The sequence below is a fragment of the Anabas testudineus genome, chromosome 21 (genome assembly GCF_900324465.2).
Source record: "Anabas testudineus chromosome 21, fAnaTes1.2, whole genome shotgun sequence".
Classification (NCBI taxonomy): domain Eukaryota; kingdom Metazoa; phylum Chordata; class Actinopteri; order Anabantiformes; family Anabantidae; genus Anabas; species Anabas testudineus.
In genome coordinates this window covers 23217259-23242110 of record NC_046629.1, presented here as the reverse complement: position 1 = coordinate 23242110, position 24852 = coordinate 23217259, and the positions used below count along the sequence as shown (strand labels likewise).

Genomic DNA, 24852 nt, shown 5'->3' with positions numbered 1-24852 from the left:
AGCCTATCTTTAGAAGTCTGACATTTTTCTGTGTGTCTCTGCTATCAGCTTACCAAAAGAGGCATAAAAATAATAACCTAACGACATTTTAAAATAACGTACTGACAGGGACGTTTTACACTTGACAAATAAACGTGTCAGTCTCAAATGCAACACTAGCCAAAGTACTCATTTAATTCTTCCAAGCAAATCATCATCTCTGTCTATATTAGGTAAATATTAGGAGTTGGACACAAGGAGATAAACAGCTGTCGGTGCTAATTATTCCAGACTTGTGACATAGTTAGAGAAGCTCCAGTCAAAACTTAAATGAACTAAAATAATGTGGTAGTGTGATGAAAACAGGGCACATCTGTTGCTGTTTCATGTTGCCTCAGCACAGCAGACTCTTCACTGGACATTTCATCCACATGCCGATGTATTTGCACAAAAACCCTTTTTGCAATATTCCAGTTCTGTTTTTCTTTTCTCATTTTAAAAACAGGTGAATGGATGAGTAAGGCTTCAAACCCAGAAACTCGAAACAGACCTTGGCAGAAGTGTACAGCAATATTTTGTTCTTCATTGTCAGACATACTGCTGCACGCAGACATGCAAACATACTGGCCTTAAGCTTACACCAGCAGTTATACTGATTTATCTGTAACACTCAGCAGCAACTCTTTCCTTTATTAGGTAGTGTGTGTGTGTGTGTGTGTGTGTAAGAGACAGACACAGAGACAGAGAGAGCACTTGCTTCACTAATTAGACTCATAAATGTAAGACACAGCAACCTGGATAAGGTTGCCATGGGAAGCAGACACAACACCCAACAATCATCTATTAGCCTAATTCTTCACAGATGATAAACAGTATATTCACATGAATACGTAGTTGTGCATATGTTTGACATAACATTCTACAGTAGTGGAAAATTCTTCATAGCGATGCTCGTTGACGGATTATGATGATTTTATTGAAACACTACTGACACCCGGGATAAGTTGTGTGTTGCAGAAGTTGCTGGCTCCAACAGCCTTGGCTCAGCTGGAAACATTCTTACAGTATCACATTGCTGTTACTGGAATGAAAATATTCCCCTGCCATTTCGGTAGGCTCCAATTCCAGCGTCACATCCCACACGATTTTTTAACAATAATGTTTTCCTGGTCTAGTGTTTCAACAAGGAAGATCTCAGCCTCTTTCCTGGAAAGACAGAAAGCGTGGAAAACACTCCCACTGTTCTTAAAAGGACACCTCCTGCTTTTGTGAAGCCTAATTCAAGCTCTGTCGTTGCATGTCAGGCCACACTGAGCAATCTGAAGGTAAAGTACAGGAGCCCGTCGCACGCAGCTCGAATGTGTAGGAATACCCAAAGAAAACATGAGAGTACAAACTCTTGCTGAGTAACTGTTCCGTCTTGTGCACATAAAAGACGATGGGCCTACTAGGGAGCAAAGATGGCACGCAGCAGTTTGCAATCACCATCACTCTGCCTCCATGACACAAAGGGGAGACTTCCACTCAGCAAGCATTTGATTAAAGCAACAGCAGAACACCAAGTCTCATCTCTGGCCCACACACGGCACGGAGAGAGCGGCAACCGTGTGGCACGCTTATGTTTGTTTGCCAGCATCTAAAACAAGCGTCTTGAGGCTGAGAGCACAACACACAACGGTAAAATGCAGTGTATAAGTGTGCGTATGTGGGAGTGACGGAAGGGGGCAGATGTTCAGAGCAACTTGTGCTGGAAGTGTTCAACTATCTAACAGGGATTTGAGACTTAATAACTGACATCACAGAGTTGAGCTACTATTGTAAATGTGTGTAACAAATGAACGGAGACACATTAACTTCACACTAACTCCTGGCGTCTCTGTGTTTTAATGATTGACTCCGAGTTCAGCTCCTCAGTTTTCACAGTATCTTATACAAACGTGTAGAACCCACAGATCAACAGGCACTTCTACATGTGCAAGTCATCAAAGCTTTATGCAACTTATTCAACTTGACCTGAAAACATTTCACGAAGAATTCTGGGCGAACATGTTTTCTTCCAGGCTGACTCATTCTCCATTCTGACAAGCTCCGGGGTTTCACATATCGAACAGACCCCTTGTTGATCAGAGCTGCCGAGGAGTCAGGGGGAGAGCTTGCAGAGCAGACACCCACGATGAGTTCATGCGTATGTCCTGCTGAGAGAGTGGGTCGCCCTGGAGACCAGGCGTAGGGATCCCAGCAGGGGGGTGCGGAGAAGATGCCTATTAGCCGTGCTGGACCCTTGTCGGGGAAGAGTTGTTTGTATGGATCTTGTTATTGAGTGTGAAGGACGTGCAGATGCATGTTTGGCTGGCACTTACATGTTGAGTGTTTCAGCAAGAGGTCAGCGGTGAATCAGTGGCAGCCAAGAGCCTAGAGGTGGCGAACGGGGTCCGAGAAAACCGAAAAACGGAGTAAAGTAAAAAATGGAGAAAGGAAAGGAACTTAAACTCCAAACTGCCTTAGAAGACCCACTTACTGTCATTAAAACTGCAGTTAAAGACTGATTATGCACCTACAAGCCATTCAAACATAAAAGCAAAATCCTTTTATTAATGGCACCAATAAAGAAATGGTGTAAATATTCAATCAGCATTTGTCAGAGCACTGTAAATGCCTTTTCACTGGGAATTTGAATGTGGTTCGTTTAATAAAAATGGAGCTAAAAGAGCAAAAGGTGCATTAAAAAATCAGATTGTGTAACTGTACACTGTAATTGTGTAATGAAAGCTCATAACACAGTCCCTCACTGATTAAGTTGCACTTCAGTGTGCATTCTTAGTTAGCGTCAACTTTTATGTCAGGCAAATGTAAAGACTTGACAAACAGCAGCACCCAAAAAAAACGATATACTGGCGCCATCTGGAGGTGGTTTAGTGACACTGACACAAGCATGAAGTAGAAATACACAGTCTCTTTAAAGTACTGAAGTACTGACTCTAACTGACTTTTTATTGTTCAAGAAGATGTTGTGAATACAACTTGTATTGTTTTTGTGAAGGTTACCTGTTTTTAGCCCTGACAATCATAAGCTGTCAGGAATGAAAGTAAAAACATGTAATTGTCATCTTTGGCAAAGGTGAGTGAGTCTTGTCTTAGTCTGAGGGTGTTTTAAAAGTCCACTTGCTTCCTTTAACTGGAGGTTAAATGAGCCTAAATGTAGACATTTTTAAATGAAGGGTACAACTTTTATTTTCTGTGCCCATGACTAAGTTGTAAGGCTTGTATTTAGTTTCTGCAATCATATTGGAAATAGCATGAAAGCAAGGTTTTATTATACTATTTAATTTTCCAATATTTTTATTTATTCATTGCTTTTATTTCTGTGAAGCACACGATGGTCGTCCGGTTTCTGAAATGTGCGACAGTATATGAATAGATCTGCCTCGCCTTCATCTGACCAGACAATGTGCATTCATCCGTCTCCTCTTTCTGATTGTGAGGTGGGTTTTCATTTCATCTCAAGCTTGATAAACTAAAGCTAAATTCAATACAGGTGTAGTGGTTCGTGGTTCCTGTGCCCCTGGATATTGGATTGGAAATTCTCAGAGCACTAGTCAAATAATCCATATACAGCTGCTTGTTTAAACAACCACTGTTATTTAAACAGGCAGCTGAACAAAGACTGACTTTTATTTGTGGGTTGAATTTCTTCTTATTTCACTCATGTCTTCCACTAATAAACACGTTTCAAATTTGATCTGCCGGACGGGAGGAGGAATACAATGTACTAACAAAGTGTCACTGAAACGCTATTTATATACTTCTAACATTACCTTTAACATCATTAAAGATACAGCAAATCACCCAAACCACCAGTTGAACTGCGAATGTAATAAAACATAATACTAAGGTCTGATGTTAACATCCGTTGTCTAGACTTGCAACCAATCTGAATGAATAGTAATGAAGCTGAACCACACCCGTGCTGCTTGGTACTCGCCAGGGAGGATCGGCCTAGATCATGCTGAAAAATTTTGAGGTATTAACAACAGTGCTTTTAAGCAAATACAGATGTAGAGGAAATTGTTGGTTCCCTTCCATTAAAGAAAGAAAATCCACATCGGTCCAAACAACTAGAAACTGACAAAAGTAATAATAAATAAAAATGTATTAAGAACCCCTAATTAGGTTATGTTGCACAACCTTTTGAGCCAATCACGGCAATGAGGTGATTTCTGTAACTCTCTGAGACTTATGCACCTGTTGACAGGTATTTTGGCTCCTTATAAGCAAACTGCTTCAGCTGTCTCAGGTTTGAAGGGTGTCTTCTCCAGACTGCATGTTTCAGCTCTTTCCACAGATGTTCAATGTGATTTAGATCAGGACTCATTGGAAGGCCACTTCAGAATAGTCCAGTGATTTGTTCTTAGCTGTTCTTCTGTGTTTTTAGCTGTGTTTTGGGTCATTATCCTGTTGAAGGACTATGACCTGTGACAAAGACCAAACTTTCTGACACTGGGCAGCACATTTTGCTCCAGAATGCATTGATAGTCTTGAGATTTCATTAAACCCTGCACCCTGATTTAAGACACCCTGGTTTTTAGTTATTTCAGTGACTAATGGGAATTTTTCTTTCTTTAATTGGAGGGTACCAACACGTGGTATTCAAATGAAGATCATTTCCAACCAATACACATTTAATAGCTTCATCAGCTGTGGTCTCATAGTTGTGGGGGTTATATGACTGGATAAAACTATTATATTTTGTGTATCAATAATGTGTATCATTGTTATCAATGGTTATTTCTACACACAGTACCATAATACAGTTTTTGTTTCAGGTCTCCAGTGTTGAATTAACACAGTTCTTATGTCTTATTCTATTCTAACACTGTGTTTTCTGTGACTGTGTGATCTTACCACTTGTTGCAGATTACAGGGATGTTATAGAAGTTTAACCCATTGATCCTGGTCTATGTGCAGCTAAGTATATTCTAATTGAGTTGAGTTGATTTACCCTCTTCCTACCCTACATTTTTCTTTCCTCTGTTTTGCTCCGTGCTCTTTGACCTTTGGGACTCGTGAGAAACCATTATCTATACTTCTATAATTACTGCACGTCTAATAAAGCTTGACAACTACAGCACAATATCTGATTGAGACTCTGATTAAGTCAACACATTTGCCTCGCCATACTTGGTTTGTTGCATGTTAATGTCCATAAAGCTTCAGTAACCGATGTAGAGCTTTATTATAGAATTTAAGGTGTAAAGGCTTTTCTAATAATTTTAGTATTGTGGAGAACGTCTTAGTCTGACTAATTCCTAATAACATTAGTGAAAGGAATAAGTCTTATGTGCAGCTGAAATGTTTAGTTGTTGCTTTTTATTCTTGTCAGGCACTGACACAGCACATCACACAGCAGCAAGATTTATTACTATTATAACTACAAGTTGTTCCTTGAACGCAATTTTTTTTTTTTTCATATGGAGGGTTACTTCGTGTCATCTGTGTTATAAAGCGAAATAATTTAGTAGTGCTGAATCATGATTGTGTTTTAGCTCGAGGACATCTAAATTAATGCACACATGACTTCTCTAAGACGCCCTTTTCATGACTGTTGAGATCTGTTTCTTGGAGTTTTTTTCACATGCAAAACGATTTTGCAGCAGTCTGTGCACAAAAACCCACAGCATGTCATAACTGAATTCATATACAATCATTAGAAATCACAGACATCATGCAAACAAAAGCAAGGGAATATCAAGTATTCTATTCTATTATACATTACTATATTACTAGAGACAGATATTATAGAGACAGAATCAGGGTTTTTTTAATCCAGCCCTAACAAACCAAGAGTCTCTATACTTTCAACAGCTTTCATGGTTTCCAAAAACAAGTACAGGGAGTGATGCTGTTATCTCTTGACTGTGTGAGTTCAGAGTCTTTCTGACTATCTAGCAGCTGCAATAAAACACTGTGACTAGCACTTGGTTTGGTTGTGATATTGATCTTAATGGTGCACTAATGCAATAAGAAGAAAACAATCTTGCTTTAAATAGCTTGGTTACTAGTGGAGAATTTCAGTCCACCACTTTCAAGCCATGATGACCAACCTGTTGTGGGCTGTGTGTCTGTATGTCTTTTGTCTGTGTGGTTGTGGGGTGAATGGACAGGAGGAGTTTGTGCTTCTAGCTGGCCCTCTCACAAAGGAGTCAGTGAGAAGCTCAGGCATTGAGGTGACTGATGCCTTTGACTGTGGTTATCCCATTCCTCCAGGCTCGAAACAGTACTTTGAGTACCTCCTGAGCAGAGGGGTGACCCACTTCAAAGTGCCGCTGTCATGGGCTCAACTCCTACCTAGAGGACTCCCCAGGTATCCCCAGCAGGCTGTGGTCACCTGCTACCAGACCCTCCTGCAACAGCTGCTGGAGGTGGGCCTTCAGCCTCTGGTTGTCCTTCATGGATCCACGGTGCCAGATGCTCTGAGATCCAGGTATGGAGGCTGGGAGAGCCAGGCGCTGGTAGAGATGTTTCAGCAGTATGCTGAGTTTGCCTTTCAGGAGTTTGGAGCACTGGCAGACTCGTGGGTGATACTGAGTGACATTGGAGAGGTTTGGCACGAGGGGCAGGCTGCAGGTGCACCCAGTTCAATAGAAAATATCCTTCAAGTCAGCAAGAACATCTACCAGCTCTACCATCAACACTTCACCTACGGAGGTAGGTAAAACAGATGCAGAAGGAGGAAAGGAAAGACAGGACTGGGTGATTCCTTTTCGTGTTTTCAGGATTTGTCGTTCTAAAAGTTGAATAGAGGATGAACATTTGGTAGTTTAGCATATTTTGTAATAATTAATATATGAAGCAGGGAACAAATCACTTTATGACCAACTGAAACCCTTCGCCTGATTAGATTAAAAGTGGACACAGATCACATGCATAGATTAGAATGCCTATCTCAATAGTGAGTTCAGGTGAGATCAATAAAAGAAACTCAGCATGCACACTGTTCAGCTAGGCCTTCTTCATAGCAGACACTTTATCATAGTGCCTCCAAGCGTCCAGTAAACCATGACACTGTGACATCATTATTAATTTAATTCATTTGTTAGAAGTGTCTTTTATGTTGCCATGTGGTTACAGGGAGACGTCTGTCTATGGGGTTGAGAGCCAGTGATGTTGAGATTCTTTCCCAGATCAAAGCTTCAACCATAGTAAGCTCTTCTATCCTCTTGTGTATTTTCATTTTAAACTTTTAAACTCAGAGTTATATATAAAATGATGACTGTCATTTTCATAGACATACAAGAGAACTGAATCTTACCTGTGTTAATGAAAGCAAGCTTTGTTAAAGCAAAAAGCATCAATACTTCCAGAACACAGTAGTGAAAGCTCAAGACACATGTACAGAAACCTACATCTGAGTCTAAATGCAACGACAGTGCTTCATTTTAAAGACATTCTGCTACTGAAGTGGCAGAGTGATTTGGATCAATGCTTTTCTGCACGTTGAGGGAGTTATTCTGCTGACGGCTCTTATTTGTTAAATGTTTCCCTGTCAAGCTATCTAGAAATTATAATCTAATCTAGGCAAGCTATAAAAGTATGTTCTGTGCTTGATTATTTAGGAAATCGACACGATAAAATGAGTTCTATCAACCTTTAAAAGACACTGTATCCCTCTCTGTCTTATCTTAACTCTTGAACAATAAAAGCTCTCTCAATACTTGAAGAAATGTCAAGCCACACTTCTTGAAGCATTTTACATTAACACAAATTGTACATAAAGATTTTTCTCTGTCCAAAATGTATGCTTTCTGTATTGTAGCAGGTGTCCTTTCACAATCTAACACTGTAATGAGTGAATAATAAGACTTGGCCATAAAACGTTTTTAATAGAAGAAATGTTGCACTAGCTTCCACCAAGACCATGCATTGCAATAGTAAGTTATAAATATATTTTATATTTATTTTCATTTTCAACATGTACTTGATCTCCTGTTTTCAACAGATGGATGTCTTGTCAGTGCACATTGAATACAACTGTGAGTCTGCATCAAACATTGCAAAGGAGCTGAGGAGATTACAGGTACAGCAAACATTGCACACAGTTTCTTCTCATTTTATATTTTTATAGATTTTATTTCAACCACATACATGTTGATTTATGTTGCAGATATCCAGTGGAAATTTACCAATTCTGATGTACTCATTGACTGCTCATCATTGCTCCTACGATCAATTCCAGCTTCTTGGAAATTTCATGCAGGGTAAATGTCATTACAGCTGACATAATATTGTTGAGTGGTTATTTAGTTTTCCATGTGTAACATTAATAATCATCTTTAACAAACACAAATTATAATTTATCCCCACTGCAACCTTCTCTTTCACAACATTTTAAAACTACATTTGTTTTCATGACAAACCATCTTGCTCTAAAAGAGACAGTTCTTTTTGAATTCATAATCAGTTTCAGATTTTCAACAGGCTTTAACAAAATTTATATAAGATACAAACATTTACAGTCTGTAATGTCTATACTATGACTAACACCATCTGATCAAATATCTTTTTCATAAGTAAAAATACTGACTCAGCATCAAGGCTAGCCTACAGAAAATTGTAAGATCATAAAGGTTTATGATATAATAATCATAAAGGTTGTCTTTCTAATATGACAGTGATTTGTGTAGATTGTTTTTGCAATGTGGCTGTAAAGTTTTACAAGCAGAGTTACATGGATGGTGGCGTAAAGCATAGGATTGTTTCTGATGCATCAAACTGGACATTTATGATCATTTACACTGTGTCCAGCACTCCGAGCTGGGACGTCTAGTCCACTGTCACGGAGCCTGTCATTATAACTTCATTATATTTGTATGATTGAATATTTAGTTAATTTTTGTAATCTAACAGTCAGTACCTCTGTCTTCAACATGTCAGTCCTTAACAAAAACGACCTAAATATTTTGGGATGTGACATAAAGGACATGTTCGGTAAGATGGACATGCGGGACTCTCCAGACAGGTAAGAGATTAAATAAACTAATTCATTTGTATGTCCTACTTTTTTGATTAGTACTTCTTTATGTGCCTCTCTTTTCCAAAAGTCACAGTATTCCAGACACACATGTGGTGATGTCCAGAAACAGTTATCAGAATGTGAGGGATACATTTGGGGCCCAGACCACAACAGAGCGAGATCTTTTCCTCAATGAGTCATTCCCCGTGAGCTTCCAATGGGCCACCTCCAGTGAGTCCTTCAAGGTTGAAGGTGGCTGGTTAGAAGGTGGGAAGGGAGAGACTATTTGGGACCGTTTTGGTCATGACGGCCTTGCCTTTGACAATCAGACAGCTGATCTAGCTTGTGACAGTTACCACAAAGTGGATTATGATGTCTATCAACTGCGAGGTCTTCAAGCAAACACCTTCCAGTTTTCCATTTCCTGGGCCCGCATTTTCCCCTCTGGCTACAGAGACAGCCAATCTGAGAAAGGGGCCCTCTACTATGACAAGCTAATCAATGCTCTCATTGAATCCGACATACAACCTGTTGTCACTCTCTACCACTGGGACCTGCCCCAGGCCCTACAGGACTCTGGTGGATGGAATAGCACTTCCATTGTTGATGCCTTCAAGGATTACGCTGACTACTGCTTCTCTAGATTTGGAGACAGGGTCAAGACATGGAACACATTCAGTAGCCCCTGGGTAGTGAGCCATGCTGGGTATGGCACTGGTGAGCATCCCCCTGGAATAAAGGACTATGTGGTTGCCTCCTATCAGGTGAGACTAATAATAATAATAATAATGACATACTTTATTGATCCCCTTGGGGAAGTTGTGGTTAGACAGCTGTACATATCAGCACTACTACTGTCCAAGACACCTCAGCAAGCAGCCAGGAGGAACCAAGAATTGAACCACTAGCCCTGGGTTTGTAGAAAACTGCTCTAGAAACTGAGCTACTGCTGCCCCTAATGTTATTGATATAATGAAAGATATAGACAGTTTCATAGTGATTCGGATCCGCTTTCAGTATTTTATCAATTGTTTTTCCTTTTCAGGTCACTCACAACATAATCAAGTCCCATGCTGAAGCCTGGCATGTCTACAATGACAAGTATAGGATGAAACAAGGAGGGAAAGTAGGCATTGCGTTGAACTCTGACTGGGCTGAGCCCATGGACCCCTCCAGACCTGAAGACATTGCAGCTGCGGATCGCTACTTGCAGTTTATGCTGGGCTGGTTTACACATCCCATATTTGTAGATGGAGATTATCCAGCGACACTCAAGAATCAGATTGAAGAGAAAAGAAAAAAGTGTACCCACTTTGAGCCTGCAAGACTTCCAGTGTTCACTTCTGAAGAGAAAAAGAGAATACAGGGAACAGCTGACTTTTTAGGATTAAACCACTATACCTCACGTTTGGTTAACATTAGTGATGGTGGCTGCACCCCTGGTCCTCAAGGGGTTGGTGACTTCCAGGCACATGTAGACCCATCATGGCCCACCACAGCATCTGCTTGGATTTACTCTGCACCTTGGGGACTCAGAAGGCTTCTCAACTACATTTCCACTGAATATTTAAATGTTACCAAAGTACCTATCTACATAACTGGGAATGGGATGCCTACCATGTACAGTGGAGACACTCTGAATGACACCAGCAGAATAGAGTACATGAGGAGTTACATCAACGAGGCTCTGAAAGGTAAATGTCCGGAAGTTCTCTGATAGCTAACCGCCTTGACACAGTGTTGAAATAAGTAAAACTTTTATGTGGTGTTGTGTGTTTTGCAGCAATACTCTTGGATGGGGTGAATGTGCAGCGATTTACAGTGCAGTCACTAATGGATGGATTTGAGGGAAGACAAGGCTACAGCCAAAGATTTGGTCTTCACCATGTCAACTTTGAAGACGCAGACAGATCAAGGACACCAAAGCAGTCTGCATATTTCTACTCTGAGATTATCAAGCAAAATGGATTTGGTTCACACAAAGACAACGTTTTTAAAGGGGTAAAGATGCAACCCACCCACCGCGCAACTGCTTTATCACCCTCAGAGGTCCCGTCTAAATCAAAGGTAGTCTGGGAGAAATTCTCACACCAGTCGAAATTCCAAAGAAAATTGTATCACTATGGCACTTTCCCACAAGACTTTAATTGGGGAGTATCATCTTCAGCTTATCAGATTGAAGGTGCCTGGAATGCTGATGGTAAGGGGGCCAGTGTCTGGGATACATTTAGTCAGAAACCTGGCAGTATTCCTGCTAATGCTAATGGAGATGTGGCCTGTGACAGCTACTACAGACTTGATGAAGACCTTTACATGCTGCGAGCTCTGAGGGTCAAGTCATACAGATTCTCTCTGTCCTGGTCCAGGATCTTTCCTGATGGTAGACGTACCTCCCTGAACCAGAAAGGTGTTGACTACTATAACAGGCTCATTGATGGCCTCTTAGCGCATAACATTACCCCAATGGTGACACTCTATCACTGGGACCTCCCTCAAGCTTTGCATAACCTTGGTGGTTGGGCCAATGTAGAAATGATTGACATTTTTAATGACTTTTGTGATTTCTGTTTTGCCACTTTCGGAGACAGAGTGAAATTCTGGATGACCTTTAACCAGCCTTACACAATTGCATGGTCAGGATATGGACTTGGAGAGATTCCACCCAATATAAAAAATCCAGCAACTGCACCATATACAGTTGCACACAACCTGATAAAAGCTCACGCCACAGCCTACCACACGTATGATGACAAGTATCGCAAGTCCCAAGGTGGTCTAGTATCCATTGCGCTCAGTGCAGATTGGTTTGAACCTAAAGATGTTAATGTTCCCAGGGAAGTGGTGGCTGCTGACCGTGCTCTGCAGTTCCAACTTGGCTGGTTTGCACACCCTATTTTCAAGAACGGTGACTATCCTGATGCAATGAAGTGGCAAGTTGGAAACAAGAGTGAGCTCCAACGCCTTTCAGAGTCAAGGCTACCTTCTTTCACTGAAGAAGAAAAGAGCTTCATCAGGGGAACTGCTGACATGTTCTGTGTAAATCACTACACTACAAAAATAGCTCGCCATGCTACATTAAGGCTTTCCCCAAAATCTTATGAATATGACAGGGATTTTTCAGAAGCGGAGGAAAGTGATTCACCAAGCACGGCCATTGATAAGCAGAGAGCTGTTGCATGGGGCTTGAGAAGACTTCTTAACTGGATTAAGGAAGAATACGGAGATCCAGAGATTTACATCACAGAGAACGGAGTAGCTACAGATTCAAAGACAACTTGGGATGACCCTGCCAGAGTGTTTTATTACAAGACATATATTGACGAGGCCCTCAAAGGTGTACATTAATAGATTTCTATAGATACTAATTGTCACAACTGTTTTGATATTTGTCCTTAATCATTTATCTGTGTGTATTTATATTTTAATAACAGCCTATGACATTGATGGTGTGAAGGTGAAGGGATACATAGCAACATCTCTCATGGATTCTTTTGAGTGGCTTAATGGGTACAAAGTTGGATTTGGATTGCACCATGTGGACTTCACCAATCCCAACCGGCCAAGGACCCCAAAGTACTCAGCTCACTTCTACTATCAGGTCATAAAGGATAATGGTTTCCCCATACCAGATGACGACAAAATGCTTTATGGACATTTCCGCAAAGATTTCATTTGGAGTGTTTCAACAGCAGCATACCAGGTAACTGTTTAGATCGGAGCTGTTCAGGGAATTTCAAATATATTCTCAATTCTGATTATGTCTACTTAAACATATGTGACTGCTTCCAGATTGAAGGGGGATGGAGAGCAGATGGAAAAGGTCTCAGCATCTGGGACACGTTTGCTCACACTCCTCTCCGGGTGTTCGATGATGACACAGGGGACATAGCCTGTGACAGTTACAATAAAATACAAGAAGATGTTGCTATGTTGAAGCAACTTAAAGTGACCCATTACCGTTTCTCCATATCCTGGCCGAGGGTGCTTCCTGATGGCACCACCAATCACATCAACAACGCTGGACTCAACTACTACCAGAGACTGATAGATGCATTGCTTGCTGTGAACATCCAGCCTCATGTAAGTATAATTGTTGTCAGCATCACAAAAAAAAAATTGCAGTGGTACATGAGGTAAACTTGAGTTGTTTTCTTTGCTGTCAGGTCACTCTCTACCACTGGGACCTTCCACAAGCTCTGCAGGACGTTGGGGGATGGGAGAATGAAACAATCATTGCCAGATTCACGGATTATGCTGACATAATTTTTAGCCATCTTGGTCCTAAAGTGAAATTTTGGATCACCATTAACGAGCCGTACAATGTAGCTAACATAGGGCATGGCTATGGAACAGCTGCTCCAGGTATTCCTTTATAAAATATTAAATCCTACCTCACACTTAAATCTAGTCCATTATTGGATGATTAAAAAGTTGAAAACAGCATTATCACATTTGTTCTTCTATGACACCAAATTATAAGATCAAGAAGGAAACTAAGTGAGAGAAAGATTAGAACCACTGTGTTTTGAAACACACGTCCTCTTTTCTGTAACCTCTGTAGACCTTTACCAACCACAATGACAAAAAAGCAGTTACACAAACCTGAAAATGTGTCTGTTACTCTGCGTGTGTCTAGGAATCAGTTTCCGTCCAGGCACTCTGCCCTACATCGTGGCTCACAACCTGATTAAAGCTCACGCTGAGGTCTGGCACCTCTACAATGACAAGTACCGAGCCACACAGAAAGGAGTTATTTCCATGACTATCAACTCTGACTGGTCAGAACCCAGAAATCCCTACAAGCAGGAGGACTATGATGCTGCGAGACGTGTGGTGCAGGTACAATACAATCACATTTTTCAGCAGACGTGTGTGGCACTAGCTGGAATCTCTCATGGCTGTCATGTCTCTTTGTGCAGTTCCAAATTGGCTGGTTTGCTCACCCCATATTTAATGGAGACTACAGTGATACCATGAAGACAATCATCCGAGAGAGGAGCTTAGCTGCTGGACTGCTGAAATCTCGGTATTATAAAAGAAACTATTACATATTGTTAGTGCTTAAAAGAGAATATGTATAATTTTATAACAGCAGTGACTATTTGCTGTCTTAGTTATTGAATACATTCAAATATTTAATTTCAATATCTCCAGGCTGCCCGAATTTTCACCTGAGGAGATCAAGAGGATAAAGGGCACCTATGATTATTTTGGCTTCAACCATTACACCACTGTCCTGGCATTCCCTGTGGATTTTGGAAACCTTCAGCACTACGATGCTGACAGGTAGGAACCAATATAACTGTAGCACAGTAACCACATGACCTGTACTCATGGGAACAGGCCAATTTATTTAGTGCTGTTCACAGAAAAGATTCCATGAGAAGATTCTTTCCCCAATTTTTCTTGTTTTTCTGAACTTCATTGTCGATCTTAACAGAGGCGTGGGAACAATCGCTGATCGTACTTGGCTGGATTCGGGTTCTGCCTGGCTCAAGGTCTCACCATTCGGATTCCGGAGGATTTTAAACTTCATCAAGGAAGAGTATGGAAACCCACCAATTATCATCACTGAAAATGGCATCTCAGAGCGGGGGTCTGTTGACCTGAATGATATTCAAAGGAGCTACTACTATGAAAAATACATCAACCAGTTGCTGAAAGGTATTAAATGTCAAGTAATGTATTCAGAATCAGCACAGACAGAGAGAGACAGTTTCTTAAAAGTCATACCAACAACTTACCAAAAGCCGTTTCTCTCCTTACAGCGTACTTGCTAGATGATGTGGATATCTATGGTTACACAGCTTGGACGCTGATGGACAACTTAGAGTGGGCCACTGGCTTTGCGGAGAGATTTGGCCTTTTCTATGTCAACCGCTCAGACCCCAACCTTCCTCGAGTGGCCAAGGCCTCTGTTGCCAACTATTCTACAATCATCACCTGTAATGGGTTCCCTGACCCCGCTTTGGAGCCCCACGAGTGCTTGAACACTGAGCCTGAAGGTAAACTGCAGAGCTGCTTAGGTTCACTCACTTGGAGCATACAAAAATAGTGTATCTCTTTAATATGTACAAGAACAAGAGGTTGTTATACTTGACTATCACTAAATCAAGAGCAAACACTTCCAATGTTAACATGTAGACTTACTGTCACCAAGCTACTAAAGAATGAATATGAGAACCTTGGTGTCTTTTCTGCAGGAACGATTGAGCCAATCACCGACGACACTGTGAACTTCCTGGGTATGAAGCTATCGGCCAGTGATGCTGAGACCGGACTTAACACCACATTTGCTTTACTGATTGTTGTAATGTTTGGAGCTATTTGTTTATTTGTTTGCGTCTTTGTGGCAAGAAAACAACCTAAGAAAAAATACTTCATAGAAACTATAACACTGGAGAAAAAAATGTAAAACGCGTAATGAATGTCAGTATCTTCATATAGACAAGCTGAACTCTAAATTTAATAAAGTTATGATATATTTTAGACTTTCACTGCATGCTTTAAAAATCATACCTTTGTCCCTTTGCCATGAAAAACCTTATTTGCTTATTCAATAACATTCCAGTATGTCACTTGCTGTTCAGCTATAAATGTTTGATTATGATACATTTCCGATTATCTCCATTTGGATTTACTGCTTGGTGTTACTATTTAGAAAAGAACCTTTGCTGCTCCAGTACCCATAATGAGGGTATACGCTCTGTTGCCTTTCAGGAGGCCAGGAAATGGCATCGGTTAGGTCCAGTTTAATGACAGATGTAAACCCTGGCTTGCCAACAGCCACAACAGGTGTCGCATGTGGGTTCAAGTGTGACTGGACACTGTACCGAGGACTGGAGACACGGTCACGAGGCAGTTGAAACTAATTTTTTGTGTGCTCAGCATGTGAGATCCCAGAAAGACTATTACTGTTATGGGATGTTATTACTTTCCTGACAAACTGGAATTACCAAACCATAGTAACTAGTTTTGTGATAATCAACTGCAACTGCACTGATAATTTTTTTAAAAAGAAAACAAGCTAAATGCTAATTAAACACTGTAAAATGTGACTTCTGACTGTGAATCTCTTGTCTACAGTGTCAGATCATTTACCTACTGAGGGCAGTAATACCAGTGTAGACTATAAGGTAAGACTACCTATGTAGAACGGGGGAATTCAAACAAAGGGTGCTATCTTCTAAGTTGTGTATTGGATCCAGTCATAAACACCTGGAAATTAAAGCTGATCACAATCTTTTTTCTCATATTTATCTTTTGATGTCAAACCCAAATGTTTTCAGTCTACAGCAAAAATAAAGGAACCGTTCTAATACCTTAAAGGGGCGTGTATATTGTTACAAGTAAAGGGAATCTAATCAAAATGTAACTTATGCAAAAACAATATGAGCTAAAAGTATCAAAGGTAGAGATGCAAAATGCCTAATTTCAGTGAATATTAGCTTATAATTATTGATGCACTATTGTGTTTATCACTTTCATTTCATCCAATAGTAATGGAGTTTATTTTGACTGGTTAATACACGGTTGTGATATGTTGCAATTATAATTTGGATTACTGCTACTGGATAGTTTCTAAATCACATGTGAAATTCACAAAGCCTTATAATGGCACTGTATTATGTATCATTTTCCATGTAACTAGTAAAATTGTTGAGTAAAGCTATATTTGCCTCTTAAATATGGTGATATTAACGTGAAGTAAATTGTAGACAATGTTGAGAAATCCCTCAAATATGTGCTTTAAGTGCAGTATTTACTGTATACATACGTGCTAAGCTACTTCACATCACTGCCCAATTTAACTTCAGTGTAGCTGAAAATTGAACACAACATCAAAAACCACCACAAGGCGTATTTGTTGAAAAAAATGTATTTTAAAAACTAACCACAAGGTATTGTTCATACAAAAAGTATAAAAAGTACAAAAAGCATTGATCAAAAATAAGTTGAGATGACAATATCTGAGTCGGCAAAAATGGCACTGTGGGCACGATTCAAAATACAAAAGCTGGCATCCAAGCGCATTCAAGCCACTGAGTTCACATTGAAATGATCACATCATTTACAACCCTCTTTGAGACTCTGGAACAGTGACAACACTAATTCAGAAATCAGCACTTGGAACATGGAACATGACAGTACGGTATTATCCCTTATTTAACCAACAGATAAAATTAAATTTGGGTCCATAGTTTAAAAGTAAAATACCAAAAAAATAAATAAAAATCTGGCCAAAAATGTTGTGTACCTCATAAAATGAACTGGAGGTTATTGTTCGAGTACTACAAAGAAAAAAAAAAACCATTGCAACTACAACAGGAAACAAAACCTTGCAGTTGAAATTGTACCGAACCATATTCGGAACGCACCAGTCCACAGACTGGATCAGGCTTCAGGGAGCTAAGACAGCAGTGAATGTCATTCAAAAAAAGGTTTTGGCCACAGTGACAAGAGCCTTTTACAAAACCACAATAGTCTAAACTAATACAAAAATAAAACCATATCAAATACAAGACAATACCATGAGTTACATGTTTTTCAAGCATTACCCAGATTTGTTTATTCCTTTGGACAAAGGCACCCCAAGTGTGTTCCAGTTACTATACCAGGCACTGGGACTGTTGTGCGGTCACAAAAACTGTAAGAAAATGTGACACACTTGAAATAAACCTTTGAAAGTCTTCATCTACGACTATAACTTCAGTACCTTTCTTTTATGAGTGGTGCTTTGTCCATCAACCTTTTGTTTGCATCTACAGGCACTCACTCAGGCTTGGCCTGGCCTTAACAAAATGCCATAAGTTCCAGTTTATGTATAAGGCAAACTTGAGATGCACTCACTGTCAACATGAACAGACACTTCCAACTCTTAACTAAATAAGCTAAGTCTCACAATAAAAATAGAAAAAGCAAGAAAAAAAAAAATAGCTGCCCTGAGGGAGAAGTAAATGTTAACCTTAACTGTTCTTGTTGCACTATAGTCTGTAAGCACTTTGGATCTTCACACAGGTAGGCCTCTCAAGTATTGCTGGGTTGAGACGACCATTCTCCTCTTCGTTTGACTCGATGCTCGACCATGGCTGGACGTAACACTGGAAGGCTTGGGCTGACTTCAAACTCAAGCAAATTCACAAGGTCACATACACACATATACACACACTCCCTGTTTGATTCCCTTATGTGCGTTCACGGCTCCCGATGTAAACTGCTGATGACATCTTATGCTCGGAGACCTGTGAACAGAGGTGAAGTCAGAGTGAGTGAGTAAAGCATCTTGACTTGATGAGAGTTATACGGCAGGTTAAAATAAATAAATAAATTAAAAATAAAGGCCCTATGAAAGAATAAAGATTGAAGCTTTACCTTTCTCACATGTACTGCTCTGCTTCTCCTGGGCAAAGTTTAGCCTGTTCTGCTCAACTGCAGTACCATTAGACTCTGGGCTGCTGCTGCGTGACGGACTGTTCTCCTCAGTCTGGTACGCCAAATCCAGGTGCTGCTGGGCAATTTTTAGGTGCCTGCGCAACCTCTCAAGCTCCCGTGATGAAGCCTCATCCCCAAACGACTCACGGCCCGAGTCTCCCAGATTATCCCTAAAGCCCATCTTTCCTGTTGGGTCTTTCTTCAGAGCTGTGTGGTAACCGGGTGGCGCAGAGGGCTGGCGGCAGATAGATGACCTCTGGCTAGACAGAGCTGGGTGACGAGGCGTGGAAGGCCGAGACCTCGGTGCACAAAAGCAGTCACGAATACCACTAATGCCGAGGTGAAGGATCTCCAGCAAGGTGAACAACAGACACAAGGCGCTGACTGCATACATGATGAGCAGGAAGATGGTCTTCTCCGTAGGGCGTGAGACAAAGCAATCTACTGTGTGCGGGCAGGGAGACCGCGTGCATACATATGATGGTACCACTTCCAGCCCATAAAGGATATACTGTCCCAACAGGAACGAGGCCTCAAAGATGGCACGTGACAGCAGCTGGAAGACGTAAACCTTCATCAGACCATCTCGCTTAATGCGGCGCCGGCCATCATGCTTTTTGCTGGGCTTTTCCGTGACTTCCTTTTCCTTTTCTGGCTCAATCTCCTCCAGGATCATGGGGTCCTCCTCCCCATTGTCCTCTGCTTCCTCATAGTCCCGGGCTGCGCCACGACTGACTATAGGCATCCTCTTTCTGCCCCGGGACCGGTAGTCAACATCGTCCATACGGGCGATCTTATGCATAGCAAAGCCAAGGTACATGATGGTTGGGGTGGTGATCATGATCACCTGAAAGACCCAGAAGCGTATGTGCGATAAAGGCGCAAACGCATCGTAGCACACGTTCTCACAACCAGGTTGCTGCGTGTTACACACAAATTTACTCTGTTCATCATAGTAGATTGACTCTCCTCCAACCGCTGTCAGAACAATGCGGAAGACAATGAGGAGCGTGAGCCAGATTTTGCCCACGAAGGTGGAGTGATTGGAGATCTCGTCCAACAGACGTGTGAGGAAACTCCAGCTCATTTTGGAACAAAAAGGGACCTCTCAAACCTGTGAAAGGGAAAAAATACTTTTAAAATGTACCAGAAAAAGTGGTCTGACAGCAACATCTGTAAACATTGTTTATCATAAACATGGTAAGTCACATTTTAAAAGTGCTCATCTTGACTGCATGTTTTTCCCAAAAGATGGCCACAAGGTGGAGCCATTGTACCACTGTTATGTATGTCTATGTAAAGCGAGTTTCCAGGCAAACGTACCACATAGTTCAAGCAATTTCTACAAAAATGCTAATTAATGCCATCCACCTGTTACCATTGGGTGTCTTGTCAGAATTAATTCATCTCGTATTTTGCTTTTACTGGTACAGGAGCTTCTGCAACTCAGACAAGCAACAAAAGGTTTATTTCAACTCATTCAGAATTGAATTGAACAGTGTTGGATAGAAATTATATTCATCTCAGGTCTACTTCACCATTACATGGACATGTTCAGTCAAACACCCCTAACAAAGATATGCTTGCACTAGGCCTTTCTGAAGACTGCATGACCACACCATGACAGCAAACAGGCTGCAGGAGGCACATCATGCTGATAAAGAAAACACTCTGCTTGGTTGTTCACATGATTGTAATCAAAGTTATGACCAGCTGTACACCAACTGGCCACTTTATTAGTAAGTAGGTGGAAATAATGCACTCCTGTATGCCTCAAGCACCCACTATGACCCCATAATAATACTAAAAGAATCCCTTTGTTTGTTTGTTTTTTTAACACAAACTGAGAAACTACAACCTCAAAGGTAAGAACATGGCAGTGTTGCTGTATTGGATTGCATTAGGTCGTACAGTTGTAGCTAATAAAGTGGTCAGTGAGTGTATATAGGGTAACCGACATCACTCAAGGCTGCATTGCACCACATGCAAAATGCCAACACGACTGTATGTGATTTTCTATTCTCAGCTGAACATTTACAAAACCCAGGTCACAGTCACGCTGGTAATTATGAGTTAATGATCTGAGTGCGATAACAAAGATACAGTTAAGCAGGGACAGTTAAAGGACTGCAGAGGCAATCAAGAACTTCTGAGGTTTCACACCCTCTCTGAGAAACCTCTACAACTTCTGCAGCGCAATAACCCACTTCCACAAACTTTAATACCTTGTATGTGCAACAAAGCTAAACTAAAAAAAAACTGTACTAATCCATCTCTGATAGGAAGGTTGTCATAGAACAATCTCATTACTTTTATGTCTGGAATTGTCTTTAAGATCAGCAAGGAGCTTGCTCTTGACTAAAACCAACTATGTGTAATCAAACATAACCTTGGGTAGGTATCAAAAACCTGATTTGGGAAATCTTGGTCCTACACAGCACATGACTGTACACAATTCACAATACATTTCAGAAGTGTGATTAAACAGCTCTCTATTCCTGCATAGTCCAAGCTTGTATAACTATATTAACTGTTTGAAATAAAAATGAGATTTCCTACCCAAATCCACTTTCAATAAATCTATTACTCTTTAACTTCTGCCAATATATTTAAACTATTAATCACAAGTTAAGTAAAGGCAACCTGTGTTTAATACTTTGAACAGCAGCTACCTTACTGCTACTAATTTGACTTCCCACAGGACGGCCAAAGAAAATTGAACACATTAACCCACTGAGATATCAAAAGTACAGCTAGAAGTGGCTTTTTTATATGTGCAGCAGGTTTTGTCGAATAGTTCCTGGACTTCAGAAAGTCCTACTACAGCCTCTGAACTCAATTCAGAACCTGACTCCTCTGGCGTTAATTTGGGCGGAAACGTGGGCTGACATTCCTCTAAAGCAGGGGTGTCCAATGTCGGTCCTCAAAGGCCACTATCGTGCAAGTTTTCCTACCGTCTCTGCTCTACCCACTGTTGATTACCTGGATCTGGTGTGTTCAGCCAATCAGAAGCTGGAAGTGCAGAGCTGGTTGCAAAACAAGCAGGACAGTGGCCCTCGAAGACGAGGATTGGACACCCCTGCTTAAAGGATCCTGGTCCCCAGGAATGTTCCTGCTGTAAAGACATCTATTGATTAGAGCCATTTGACTGTTTTTGTAACTTTACAAAACAGATGGGCTAGAAAACAAATGGTCCTACATTCACACCCACTTTGAATGGCGTTCGTGTGTGGAGGTGAGAAGTCATTGTGCGTTTGAACTCCTCTTTCCTTCTCTTATGTCCCATTTGTTGAACAACAATTGGTTTTATTTGCACCTTGCGTGCGAACAGCAAGGTGCAACAATACAAATGCCACCTCAGAGGCTGTATTTTCCTCATTATCTGAATGATGATCTGTTTAGACAATACATCGAACAAACCGTGTTTCCTAATATAGCCCACTTCTTTGCCTTGTAACATCCGTACATCCTGCAAAGTGCTCCACAAGATGTCTTTCCTAAGAACTGTTTGCTTAAGCCTACTCCCAGGTGTAAATGGCACTACTGTATAAATGTGGCATTTAATGGTAAGCTTGGAGGAAACCAGCCCTTGATAAATAAAGGGTTAGAATGATGCCTAAACCTTTCCATTTAGTAGCAGCAACTTTTCATCATGTGTAATGTAATATATGTGTTTACATGTAGAAAGACACACATAAAAGGAGAAGGAGTAAAATAACTACTATCCTGTCAATATGCAGTCAAATGCATTTCTGTACTTTCCTCCCCACACACACACACACACACACACACACAACCACTTCATATTTTCCTGTACTTATTCATCATTTTCATTTACTGCTAACATTAGCTACCACCGTCACCACCTATGGCTTTCTGCCACTACACCATGCAACCACCTGAACAACAGCGCCACGTCTTCATAGCCAGGTCAATATCATCAATATAAATAACACCAACACAAGTTTTGTAGTGGAGGCATGTGGATTTAGGAAAATGCATACAAGAACAGTAAACCAACTAAATTTTAAATGGAAAATTAAAGTTTGTGAGCTGCCATAAAGCTTTGTCTCAGTTATATTCTGCCTCTGGCTTCATCTACAAAAGAAATCTGCAATGTTGACTAAGCCTTCAAGACACATAGGAAAGAAGTCATCACTGCTTGTCATTCAGCTTAACTGATGCTGGAGCTGCCCTGTTGTCAAAGTTCACTTCCATAAGCAATGTAAGAGTTAGTGTGTGTGTTAGAAAGCTGATCTAAACCGCTTGTGTATACAGACACACACACACACACACACACACACACACACACTTTTGTAAGGCAGTCAGTGTGAGGACACTCATTAACCCCACTGTACTGCCTTACCTTAACCATAACCATCACAACGAACTGCCTGCTGGATGGTAGATAACAGTTACCCATCTTCATATCTCCAACTCTTTCCTATAGATCTGATAGTGAGTGAGTCCTACAATAATAATAAGAAACATTAAAAGTTACTTTTGATCTTTGATTAGAATCCGATAGAAAAAACGATTCAACTAAGCAATATCTAGAATGTCTTAACGTTCAGAAAGATTCTGGTCGACATAATCAATACCAACTTAATTATGGAAAGCTGCTTTGATGTTCATATCAACTGTGTGTCTTCCCAGATACACACAAAAAAATAACTTAAGACAAAGTCTGCTCACTAATAAACAACTTTAAACTCAAGTGAACGCACACAAGCGATCACATTTACTGTAGGACCTGCCTCATCTCCAGAGGTGTCCTGGTCTATGTGCAGCACTTCACTGATCGACCCTGCACAACAGAGAGGCTTTTGTGACCCTCACATCTGGCAGACTACTTATGGAGATCCCTCACACGTATCCCACAGCCCTGAAGCCGAGAGGCCCTGGAGCCGAGAGGCCCTGGAGCCGAGAGGCCCTGGAGCCGAGGAGGAGGAGGAGGAGGAGGCCGGAAAAGGAAAAAAGAAGATCATGGGTCCAAGACTGGACTGAGAAATGAGTAGGAAAATATGAAATCACACGCCCTTCACGTCTCTGAACACAAAACTAACTAAAAGTTAAAAACACAAGTCGGTTCTAAAACTTAAAGACACTAATAAACAACACGGTGTGGGTCTAGTTTTTCATAACCTACTGAACTCATAACCACTTTAATGAGAAATGGAAAACTCCCGTGTTATAAACCATCCTCGTGGCCAACGGGAAGACGTCACGGCGGTGGCTCCACATGCTCCACACACATCACTGAGTAAGTCGACAGTGTTTAAAGTTAACATCGTAACTTTAGGACAAAGTCACTGAGAAACAACTTAAAGCTTTAAAGACATTACTGAGAATTTAAGCTGGCGGCGGAGGACAGCCAGTGGAAATATCCAGAGACAGATCCCTGCGCGTCCTTCCTTCATGGAGTCCGGTCCACAGCGCCGAGATTTTCCTTCAGACTGATTAAAATAATTCACACATGTGGCAGATTTACTACAACACGTGTTTCTACAACTGCAGACGACACGTTTCCAGTGAATGTGCCGCCACGATCGGCGCACAATAAGAGCAATTTGCGCGGTGGTGTAACGCTAATTAGCGCAGCCTCCTCCAGCCTGTGCGCCCTGACTGGAGCTAAAACTGAGCCGCGTTCAAAACGCGTCTATTCGGAGACTCTAACGTCGTGGACGCGGGTTGTTGAAGCGCAGAAACGACAAACGGGGCTTTAAAACAACTCCCGGCGCAAAACGGACCGAGATAAAACTTAAACGCGCAGCACCTTTGTTAGCCAAAAGCTACACGGCTAAGTGATGCTGCTGCGCTTTGTTTGAGCTCCTTCTTACCTCAACTTGGGATTTAATCTTCACGTCCGGTCTCGACGCTTTTTAAAGTTCGTCTGCTTTTCCTCGGTTTTCTCTTCAAGAAACGCAAAGCCTCCTGTCTGATGGCTCTCAAAGCCATCCAGTGTGCGTCCTGTCCTCTCTCCAGCTGTGTGCTGTGCTGCGGGGTGAGGACAAAGACTGTTCCCAAATCCCCCGTTTCTCCTCCCAGTTCCAGCGGGTACCCCACCCCCTGTCTGCGCCAGCATTCCTGATGCAATCCTCTCCTCCTCTTTCCAGAACAAGTCAGGATACTGGGAATAATAAGTCACTGAAATCTGTGGCACTCAGAAAGCAAAGGCCGAGAATCTGGTTTATTGCTATAAGGCTGTTGCAGAGTGTCTAATACATGAGGTGCACAGCTGCTTTCAAACATTAATAAGTATTTTAATTGTTACTAACAGACGTGCTCCACCTTGTTGTCATGCAAATGTGTTATCTCCACATTTTTGCTCCAGGCTGCAGGTGATGATAGCAGCAGTTGCACACACACACACACACAGAACAACAAAAGTTTGTGTGGTTTGTCAGGCAGCAGGCCTATCACCGGCAAGC

At 41.3% G+C, this 24852-nt stretch overlaps 2 protein-coding genes across 3 annotated transcripts; one reads left to right on the top strand and one right to left on the bottom strand.

The window, feature by feature from the left end:
• The first annotated feature begins 6071 nt into the window (after positions 1-6071).
• Positions 6072-16117, top strand: LOC113172853 (lactase-phlorizin hydrolase). Its single transcript, XM_026375883.1, has 18 exons — positions 6072-6684; positions 7108-7178; positions 7976-8053; positions 8141-8234; positions 8911-8995; positions 9078-9753; positions 10035-10683; positions 10773-12323; positions 12421-12689; positions 12779-13069; positions 13153-13351; positions 13626-13828; positions 13909-14015; positions 14144-14275; positions 14430-14653; positions 14758-14994; positions 15193-15341; positions 16076-16117. The coding sequence occupies exons 1-18, from the start codon at positions 6072-6074 to the stop codon at positions 16115-16117; spliced, it is 5670 nt and encodes a 1889-aa protein (XP_026231668.1).
• A 756-nt stretch (positions 16118-16873) lies between these two features.
• On the bottom strand, positions 16874-24422 carry cx43.4 (connexin 43.4). 2 transcript variants are annotated; one of them, XM_026377313.1, is made up of 3 exons: positions 24262-24422; positions 18362-19535; positions 16874-18231 (listed from the first exon to the last, which is right to left on the bottom strand). In XM_026377313.1, exons 2-3 carry the CDS (start codon positions 19506-19508, stop codon positions 18218-18220), a joined length of 1161 nt encoding a protein of 386 aa, XP_026233098.1. In that variant the 5' UTR covers positions 19509-19535; positions 24262-24422; the 3' UTR covers positions 16874-18217. The 2 variants fall into 2 exon arrangements, with proteins under 2 accessions (XP_026233098.1, XP_026233099.1); XM_026377314.1 differs by lacking the exon at positions 24262-24422 and adding an exon at positions 21404-21422.
• Positions 24423-24852: the final 430 nt, after the last annotated feature.